The following is a 10656-nucleotide window of genomic DNA, read 5'->3' on the forward strand; positions in this document are numbered from 1 at the left end:
TGCTCTTTAATGTTCGGATTCACTCTCACTACCTCTATCAATGATAGGTGCATCATCTACTTCAGTTGAATCTCCTTCTTCTTTCAAGTCGATGAAGAACTTGTGGTGAATTGGCGGTATGAAAGGCAGGAGGTCCATCATGTCTTTTTTCTTGGCAGCTGAAACTGGTCGTGCAGACGTATACAACGGTTCCATTGGAATGTTGGCAAGTGATAAGCACCGTTTACCTCTCCTTGCTGCTGTGATATCCAACACTTCAAAAGGCATCTCATCATTCAAGGTTTCTTTGTAAAAAATTTTGAATGGCTCATCCTTCTGATATCGAAGCCATTGAATCTTCAGCCATGATACTTTCTCCTTTCCAACATTGACCTTTCTTCGTGTTATGGCTTGTTCCAGCTTTGAAGAAGATACAATTTCATTCTGTTCCAGCACTTTCAACATGAATGGTCTTTTTCGCTTGCTTTTTTCTATGGTATTGTACCAATCAGAAGGTTCATAGATTACCCTTCCCTTTGCATATTTCTCTATGACACCAAAGTCAGCATCATTGGGTAAGAAGGAGTGGCCACTAACCATAAATTTATGATCCAGTGTCTGGATAGAGCATGTGTCCTGCTGAATAAAGTGCATAAGAGCAAGAGAGACTTTAATATTTCTGTTTTGCCCCCCACAACTGTCACTGAACATGATAACATGATCTGTGTCTCTCGAAATGTTGTGGTGCAAGTGTTGAATCAGACATGATAGGATTTCTTGGGACCCTCTAGATCCTGTTACTTCTGACCAACTATACATGTAAGCACAATCATCAGATAAGTCATGGCAACCGAGGTTGTACACATACATGTTCCTTTTAAAGTATGCTAGTGAACAAGTCAACATTGGAAATTGCAATGCCTTCTGCAGATCAAAAGTAAATGAATAAGTGTTTGGATTACTCTTTGACATTTCCCTGGCTTCATTCAATTTCTGCCGAGCAAGTTCAGCTTTACGTAAATGAAAAACCTTGCTACTTTCAAGATTCTTTTTCTCTTCTTCATCCTCACAAACATCAATTTTCATTTTGAATGTGTCACACTTGACACATGTATCCTTGTGAGGTTGATGGAAATGTAAATTAAATTCATAGTTGAAAACTCTTCGGTACATGGATTCAGATAATGGTTCAGTGTTCATAGAAGAACAATGCTCTTTGTACAACAAGTACATTTGTCTGATATTGAGTAACTCAGAGAGGTATTTTCTATTTGGATTGTGAGTCCTAGTGTAGTGGGATTGATATGCAGGGAAAGAAGCAATATGATCTCTTACAATCTTTAGACGAGCATCATCGGTCTTATTCACTGGAGCTTGCTTACCCCTCAAGTCACTGCCAGGCTCTTTGCCTTCTCTTATTTTCTTCAGAGCTCTGAATGCTCTACCATCTGAAATCTGGAAGGTTCTCAAAAAGAATTGTTTGCAAACTTGCACATTTTTTGTAGTTAGCTGAAGAAAATATTTTATAGTTATACCTTTCCTACCTCTACTTCCATCTCGAATTCTATGGGCATTTGGGGTGAATTGCTGGCACAACCCACAAATATATGAATTTTGTGATTTGAAGCTACCCATTCCATAAAAGTTCTTGAATAACCCCTCCCTTTCTTCTGCAGAGACATTTTCAATGCATTTTAACCTGCAGCTGCATGGATCGTTTGAAAATAATTTTTTACACACCTCTTTACCTTTGGCAGTAATATAGCTCTCACCCAAACTGCGTTTGATTTTCCTGTTTTCTTTCTTGTTACAGTTTCTGGTACGTTTTCGAGACTTTTCCTTTGTGCTGATTTCATTATCACTGTCACCATTGATTGAAGCTGTTGGGCTGGCAGGGTCTGAGTCTGAAACAATCACATGAAACAAAATTAAATAATTTTTTTGTTATTTTGATGAAAGTTCCAATATTGAAAATAATTAAAAATACTACTTGACTAGGTCAAATAAATATTTAATAAGAATGGAATGTTTTATAGACCTCGGATTACATGGTAAACTATAGAGTAACAAAAAAGTTGAGTTTACAATCATGATTGAGCTAACCTATAAAATTGTTGCAGTTATTCTGATGGCAGCTCATTAGAAACAATAATTATCATCATAAACAATAATTTTTGTAGTTTTTCAAGCTCTTTGATAACAGGCATCATATTGAATGAGATTAAAATTAATTAGGCTCTTAATAACTTGAGATAAACACTACAAGATTAGTTATTGAATAGTTGAGGTTATGATAAAAATCAAAGGAAACAATAATAATAAATTATACATTTACCTTCATCTCCACTTGAAGAAGGAATATAATCTGAATCAGAATCTTGTAGAATCGTTGATTGTTCTAAATCAGAAATATCCATGATGAAAAAGTAGTCTCAAATTATAAAATCGCTTGTTAATTCTGTACTTCTTTTGCTTTCCTCGTTTTCTTTGGTCTGGAGCAGGTCAGCTCTCTATTATCCTCATTATCCTCATCATCTGGGCTATCTGTTTCTGAACCATCTGGTTCATTTTGCCAATTTTGAGCAGTCCATGAACCAATAGCTAAAGTGTTCAAAAAGAGAGTTTTGCAGACACGAACTGTATTATTACCTTTTTTCAGGAAATATATACTTGAAAATTGTCTTCTGCTCTTATCACATTCTACCCTATTTCTTGCTCGTTTAGGTTTTATCTTTTTGGCCAAAAACTGAACAAAAATCTTTTTAGCTTGCCAATCAAGACTCCAAAACTCTTCAAAAACTTTCTTTCTGTCATTTTCTGTAATTGATGAGCACTGTAGCAGGCCATTTTCTTTACTCTTGCACAAACATCTCGGTTTCATGACTCTCTCCTTTTTTTTAATATCATACTTCCACTTTCCATCCTCAAGTTTCTTCTTACCATAATATTTTTTGCCCAATTTTCTTGCTGTTTTAGACTTATTTGGTTTCCAATCTTCTGGCCTAACTTGACTATGCTTTTTACGAACTTGAGGTCTCACACCCTCCTCCAATGGGCTATCTTCATCTTCTGAGTTCTCTTCTTGATTGTTATCAGGAACGGTTTCATGATCTGGATGTTGATGGATGATATTTTCTTCACTTACAACAGCATTGAGACTGTAGTTGTCTGATGTCATGAGAATATCTTCTGCAATTTCTGGGAAAGTATCTGCATCTTGATTAGTATCAGGAACGGTTTCATGATCTGGATGTTGATGGATGATATTTTCTTCACTTACAACAGCATTGAGACTGTAGTTGTCAGATGTCATGAAAATATCTTCTGCAATTTCTGGAAAGTATCTGCATCTTGATTAGTATCAGGAACGGTTTCATGATCTGGATGTTGATGGATGATATTTTCTTCACTTACAACAGCATTGAGACTGTAGTTGTCAGATGTCATGGGAATATCTTCTGCAATTTCTGGGAAAGTATCTGCATCTTGATTGGTATCAGGAACGGTTTCATGATCTGGATGTTGATGGATGGTATTTTCTTCACTTACAACAGCATTGAGACTGTAGTTGTCAGATGTCATGGGAATATCTTCTGCAATTTCTGGGAAAGTATCTGCATCTTGATTGGTATCAGGAACGGTTTCATGATCTGGATGTTGATGGATGGTATTTTCTTCACTCACATCACCTTTGAGATTATAGTTGTCAGACAACATGCTAAAATCTTCTCCATTGTCAGGGAAAGTCTGAGCACCTTGGTCATTAATGCTTTGAAGTGCTGTCACTGTCTCTTCTGCTGCTATCAGTAGTAAATCATCATCCGTCTGTTGAGGAAAAACAATTTCAATTAAAATTTATGCAGAATAGTTTCACATGCAAAAGAAATATCTCAATTATAACATAGTATGCATCCATCTATGACTCAAAAAGTCTTGGAGTTTATCAATAGGCTATTATTGATGAAAAGATTATTGAAGAAAAGATTATCTGGAAATAAAATCAATTTTGAATTTTGCAAAGTTGATATAAAGCCGAAATACTCTAAACAATAAGAAATTCAACCATTTTAATTGGAATTATTTGAAAAAATGTTGTATTGCATTAGGCTACTCATTAAAATTTGGAAGAGATAGGCTAGTGCAGGTTCAGTCTAGTCTTTTCTCCCATTTACAATTTCTGTTTTTAGGCTAGGCCTATATATTTCTATATTTGAAGGCTATATTATAATTATTTCTGTAATTGTAGCAATTAATATAGATCAATAAAATTGAAAGTATAACAGCCTAAGCTTACCTCCATTACATTGATGTCAAAATTGAAAGCCATTTCCAGCATTCTTTTTCCTCTGCTCTCCTGTAAAACAACAAACTGGATTAATATCATTATCTTCAACAATTTTGATGAGTACTAAAATTAATAAGTCAATGAATAGGCTGATAAATGCTCCAAGCAAGTGACTGAAATCAAACATAATAAGAAATAATAGCCTAGTTGTAATGCTATCAATTTTTCATTGCAATCAAATCATCTCTGAATCTACATTACTATCTACTGTACTATATTTGTTGACTGTCTAGAGAAACACGACATTATTCATGGATATTGACAGTATCACTATGCCAACCAAAAAATATAACATCTGATAGGTAGTGCTACCATGCACCCTCTTAACCTTAAAAAATAGGTCAATTGTTAACAACATAGCCTACGTAGTTAATTATAATTGAGAAAACTGAAGACATGTACTTAGTAGTAGTATTCCGGTTACAATTGCCAGCAGTTTAAAACTTAAAGCTTGACATAATCAAATTTGTCTTTATTTATATGAATAACTTCACAGTATACTTACAGGAATATCCTTTCTTCTCTTCATATTTCCTCACTTCTTCCTTGACGAATCAAATTTATATTCGTAAATACCAGCTAAAAACTGATGAGCAAACTGAAACAAAGTAAAATGAAACAAATTATTTGTGGTTACCGGTATTAGAAAACCTCCTTACTCCTCTCAGGCAAACTAAGATAACCTAATTGTAAATAGTAGCAAATCTCCAAACTCCTTATCACACATAACTTCAGCTTTAAATAAATACTACCTGAGAAAACTACTTTATTGAAGTAAATAAACTTTACTGAATACTTACTTTTCAAGAATCTTTCCTTAAATACGCATGAATACACTTCCAACACCTGAAAAAGTGGACTTAGGAGGTTTGCTAGTTAGTATGACGATATAGAGTGGGAATTCTTCTTCGTCTTCTTTTTTTCTTCTTCCTCCTCTTCATCTTTTTCTTCTTCCTCCTATTCTTTTTCTTCTTATCTTTATTCTTATTCCTCTTCTCCTTCTTTTTTCCTCTTCTTCTCTTCTTATCTCTCTCTTTCCTCTCTCACTCTCTCTCTCTCTCTCTATCTATATCTCTCTCTCGCTCTCTAATCTGTCTGTCCAACCCTAGAGCACTGCATGACAAATATTCTAATCTCCCTTCCTTTCCATTATTCATTCCATTCATTTATCCTAAAAATAGTGCAATAATAGGGCAAATAATTAGAGTTGTGATGTAGAGCATAAAGCATTTATGTTGAGTATTTTCCTCTCATTATTATTTTATTATTTTTATCATAATTATTATTTCTTCTTTTCCAATATTATATTATTTGTATTTATTTATTTTATCAAAGTTAATTTGTCATCAATAAAATTATCTTGAATATTTAATAAAGGAATTTATTGTCTCATTTTTTTGCCTCAATTTCTATATCATATTTACTCTTATTGCCTCTCATATAATATGCCCAGGAATTCGAGAAATAATTTCTTTCTTTCAATATTTGCAGTGATAGATTCTCTAGTATTCTTCTTTCACTAGTATATAAATATAGTAGGATATATAGCTAGCAATAAATACACAGGTGAAATTTATATATATTTATTATCATTCATATTGTATATGAAAGACCAATAAAGATTGCTTCTATATTATACATTGCTTTTTATTTCTATACATACATACATATATATACCAACCATATATATATTTTGCCAAACCAAAACCGCCATTTTTTCCCTTCTTGTTCTAGATTCAGGTTTACAGTGAAAGGATAGGCCCACAAAAAAAACCGGGCACTAACCTCAACTTCCAATACTGGCACCTGTTACAATTCTAAAATACAAATGAGCTCAGTAGTAACATAAATCATGAGAAATTTGAATTTCCCGCTCAAATAGTATAAATCATGAGAAATTTTAATTTCCCGCTCAAATAGTAATCATGAGAAATTTGAATTTCCCGCTCAAATAGTCAAAATCATGAGAAATTTGAATTTCCCGCTCAAATAGTATAAATCATGAGAAATTTGAATTTCCCGCTAATCATGAGAAATTTGAATTTCCCGCTCAAATAGTCGCTCATTTGCATATTAGAAATGACCAGATTTCTACCAGGGCATCAGAAACATGCAAGAGGTACACAAAGTAGATCAGTGTTGCGGGTTGCCTATGCTTGCATTGGAAGGCGTTGAAAAAACCTGCTACCTCTTCAAGTGTTCTGACTCCCTGGTACAGAATTAAAACCAACTAAAATACTACCAGGGCAACAGAAACATGCAAGAGGTACTGACTAATTTCAGCGGGAAATTCAAATTTCTCAGGATTTTTGTGACTACTGAGCTCATTTGTATTGGATGAGAATTAGAACAGCACAGCAGAAAAAAGCAACAGGTAACAGATTCATTTTTCATGAATCCAAAAATTAATTAAAATCGCTAAAACTCTCAGCAATGATTGGTTTCTGTGGTCCTGCCCCCCCCCCCCCAATGTAGTGAGTGGTCCCACCCACGCCAAAGGGCGCATTGAGCCTTCACTGGACCACAGGAGCCAGGTGACAGTTTTCCCTCCCCAGAAGGGAGAGGGACAAATCCCCCAAAGGGGGCTTTCCTTCCCCCCGGAAGGAAGAGGGACAGTTCCCCTGAGGGGGCAAAAAAAAGTGGTTCCCCTTCTTAAGGGACAACTCTCACTTCTACGAATAGAAGAGGGTGGTGCCCCTCCAGAAGAGGATATAACAATGGTATTGATAAGTGCATGTCTAGATAGACCATAAGAGTGGGGGGACAATATAAGCTAAGAGTGCTACCACACAAGTGCTGTTGCATCTGTCACAATATTAATGCTAATTATAGGAACAAATGAAAAGCAATGCAAGCAGAAAGTGCACAAGAAGCGTGCTAAGAAGTAGATAATACTCTATGATGATAATAATACAATATGAAACTTCAACCTATTAATCTAAGCTAGAATTGAACTGTTAATATTAACCAAAGTGTTATAATTTGACTGCAATCTAACACTTTGGTTAATGAACAGTTCAATTCTTGTTTAATTTGTAGTTATAATTTGTAGTTATAATTTGTAGTATAATTTGTAGTTATAATTCTAGTTATAATTTGACTGCAATCTAACACTTTGGTTAATGAATAGTTCAATTCTTGTTTAAATTAATAGATTGAAGAAAAAAAAGGGAGAAGAAAAAGTTAACTATAACTGAAAATAATTTCATGTAGATGACAGGACGGGGGAGAATAATAATTGATGTAGATGACAGGGGGGGGAGGCAAGTGATTTGACTAAGGAATGCAAGGTAATAAAGATTACTAGGTATGGTGGAGGGGGGGGGTGAGACAAGTGAAAATAGTAAGGAATGGTGGTGAGACAAACAATAATACAATGAGAGAGACAGAATGATAGATGATTGAGAATATTCTAAATTTCAATACAGAATAATACAATGAGATAGAGACAGAAAGATAGATGATTGAGAATATTCTAAATTTCAATCCAGAAATCTAAATTTCAATCCATTTTTAAACGTTAATTTATATTCTTTTCACCTACCACATAGTAATTAATTTTACTCTAATAATCACTTGAAAACATCATCATTAGTTTCTTTGCCTAATTCCAAGTTCACCAAGTGATTATCAGAGTAAAATTAATTACTATGTGCCTATGTGGTAGGTGAAAAGAATATAAATTAACGTTTGAAAATGGATTGAAATTTAGATTTCGAATGATTTTAAAATAGATTTTTAAGCAGAATATGATTACCACATAAGCTACAGGCTTGTGCGTGGGTAAAATAGGAAGAATGATGATGGGAGGTAAGTGGACCTAAAGCTTCAATTGGGATTATCATATTATTGAGTGGCATTTTAATTATTATCAAGTGAGATTAAAATATTATCCTTAGCAGAGACGGCTCTTCAAATATTCAAAGATTCAGGTTACACTGAAGATTGGGAACTCAATTTTGATATTATTTAGATTTAAGGGGTTTAAAATTTGAGAGTAATGAATTTATAGAGTGAGGGAAAGATCATTTTATAGGAAAGGTGGTCAGAAATACTAAAACAATTGAGTAATTGATAATGACAGTTTTTTGAAAGTAATGGGATGGGGAAAGAAAGAGGATGAAGGATAATGTCCACATGAGCTCTAGGCTTGTGCGTGGGTAATAGAATGGATAATGATGAGAGATGGGTGAACCTACAGGTCAGGAAAGTGGGTTTTGAACCATCAGGAAGCCAAGAAGTTGGAAATGAAATTGAGAAAAAAGAAAGAGAAAATAAAGTGAATTGAAATTAGAAATTGATGGATGGTGCAATGAGAAGGAAGGGAGTACATGAAATTACACTTTACAATGTATAAACTTATTACAATTGAAAATAGTTCACTAACAATATTTTGAGAGATGCAACAACACACAACAACGACAAACACAATAAACAAATGAATGATGACGACGATTTCCTCCTGAAAAAAAGCAAACAGTGTGGCAGCACCCCAGAAATTTACTTATTACAATAATATATGAAAAATTCTAAGAAGATGGCGATAGTTTCCAAGAAATGAAAAGGAGCAACTGAAGACAAATCTCAAACTGAATATAAAAACAAATAAAATCGGGGACAGTTTTGGAGAAATCAAAAGAACCAAACTAAACAAAACATCCCTTATTGACATATACTTCGATATTGAATTTGAACTGAAGGTTCGCCTCCAAAGCAACAGAAAATAAGAAACTGAAAAAAATAAAGAGCAGGAAGAAGTTAAAAAAATATAAAAGGAAACAAACTAAAGAAAAACTCCAAAGCAACTGAAAATAAAAACAAATTCAAAAGTATAAAAGCAGAGAATAAACTTAGGGGGTGATGGTCTAGACATGCAATTACCAAATCCACACAAGTCGCCCAGGACCGATCCAACAGTTCAACAAGACAAAAGAATAAAATTTATAATTTAAATGGATTGAGGAATTAAATTCAAAATTGATAAATTTTCTCCTATTTTAGTGAATTAATAATTATTGATTCACTGAAATAGGGGACAATGATTCAGATGTGGAAAAAGTGAATTCAAAATAAAACTAAGAAATAAGAATTTAGAAAAAGAGCTTGAATCGGTCGAGAGCTGACTTTTACCTTGATTGAAGTTCTGCGTAGTCCGTCCATCCAGCTGCCTCCGCGATGCCTGAAAATACCCCACTAGGACACCCACCCCAAAACATGCACAATATCAACATCACAAACAAAATATAAATCAATTCAACGTCTTTTGAAAATGAAAGTAAATTAGAGTCCTTTCACTATCTATCACTTATATCAATAATTCACTGTTATGCACTTTTCAATGTCAATGTTTGTAGTTTTCACATACCTGAAAATACCCCAAATAGGTCACCCACCCCATAGGCATTTATTATTTACAGCAGAACATGCACAATATCAAAAACAAACAAAAAAATATGAAACAATTCAACGTCTTTTGAGAATGAAAGTAAATGAATGAGTCCTTTCACTATCACTTCACATCAATAATTCACTGTTATGCACTTTTCAATGTCTATGTTTGTAGTTTTCACTTTATATAAACTCTTACACTAGAGCCCCACTATTTTGTAAAAATGTATCTTCTTCGCTGGTATGTCTTCTCCTATCTTTCTTCTTCTTCCCACTGTTCCGTTTGAGCAGGCCATCCTTTGGCGTTGTTTGTCTCTCTCTCCTCCATGTCCTATAAAAAATACAAACTACCATTAAAATCATAACAAAATAATAAGCCTTAGGCACTTTAGATAAATGGCGACATATGCGCTGAATTTATTTTGCGCATCTTCAGAAAATACATGGCCTCTTATGGAGAGCGATTATTTTCGACAAAGAGTACAGGGGACGTCTATCAACCAGCAGCAAAAGTCTTAGCACAAGGGCCAAACCACATGAGGCGTTTTAGAGACGAGTCGGCAGAGCAGGAAGCTCTCCGATTGGCTGATCATCTGATTCCCGAACGCCAACCCAATTGGAGAGCTTCCTTCAATGCCGACTCATCTAAAAAATACCTCATGTGGCTTGGCCTTAAGGTCCCAACTATACTGGCAACATATGCGCTGAATTTATTTTGCGCATCTTCAGAAAATACATGGTCTCTTATGGAGAGCGTTAATTTCGCTTTTATAGTTATTTTACAGTTTTAGTTATTAGACAGGCCACTAACGGTAGGAAATGCATGTTCATCAGTCACACACACATGTTCATTATAAATATTTTGTCATCAGCTAGAGGCTTCCGACATAAAATGAACAACCAATAACGATAAATAAACCACTGGAAAATTACAAATTACAATG

The 10656-nt window shown here is 34.4% G+C and overlaps 2 protein-coding genes across 4 annotated transcripts; both read right to left on the reverse strand.

Moving 5' to 3' along the window:
• Positions 1–1643: 1643 nt before the first annotated feature.
• LOC111052559 lies at positions 1644–2434 on the reverse strand. The gene is made up of 2 exons (XM_022339279.2): positions 2315–2434; positions 1644–1883 (listed from the first exon to the last, which is right to left on the reverse strand). Exons 1-2 carry the CDS (start codon positions 2318–2320, stop codon positions 1674–1676), a joined length of 216 nt encoding a protein of 71 aa, XP_022194971.2. The 5' UTR covers positions 2321–2434; the 3' UTR covers positions 1644–1673.
• Positions 2435–2982: 548 nt separating this feature from the next.
• On the reverse strand, positions 2983–5131 carry LOC120354036. Of its 3 annotated transcripts, XM_039439930.1 has the most exons (3): positions 4830–5131; positions 4274–4333; positions 2983–3804 (listed from the first exon to the last, which is right to left on the reverse strand). In XM_039439930.1, exons 1-3 carry the CDS (start codon positions 4851–4853, stop codon positions 3289–3291), a joined length of 600 nt encoding a protein of 199 aa, XP_039295864.1. In that variant the 5' UTR covers positions 4854–5131; the 3' UTR covers positions 2983–3288. The 3 variants fall into 3 exon arrangements, with proteins under 3 accessions (XP_039295864.1, XP_039295865.1, XP_039295863.1); XM_039439931.1 differs by lacking the exon at positions 4274–4333; XM_039439929.1 differs by lacking the exon at positions 4830–5131 and having other exon boundaries at positions 4274–4751.
• Positions 5132–10656: the final 5525 nt, after the last annotated feature.

The sequence above is a fragment of the Nilaparvata lugens genome, chromosome 13 (assembly GCF_014356525.2).
Source record: "Nilaparvata lugens isolate BPH chromosome 13, ASM1435652v1, whole genome shotgun sequence".
Lineage (NCBI taxonomy): Eukaryota > Metazoa > Arthropoda > Insecta > Hemiptera > Delphacidae > Nilaparvata > Nilaparvata lugens.

What these genes read in the sequence shown, in the direction of transcription:
- LOC120354036 (XM_039439929.1), bottom strand. Translation starts at nt 4,363, where the DNA reads ATGATATTAATCCAGTTTGTTGTTTTACAGGAGAGCAGAGGAAAAAGA. An exon ending in TTGACATCAATGTAATGGAG is followed by an intron (nt 3,805 to 4,273) that starts GTAAGCTTAGGC and finishes TTTCCTCAACAG; the next exon opens with ACGGATGATGATTTACTACT.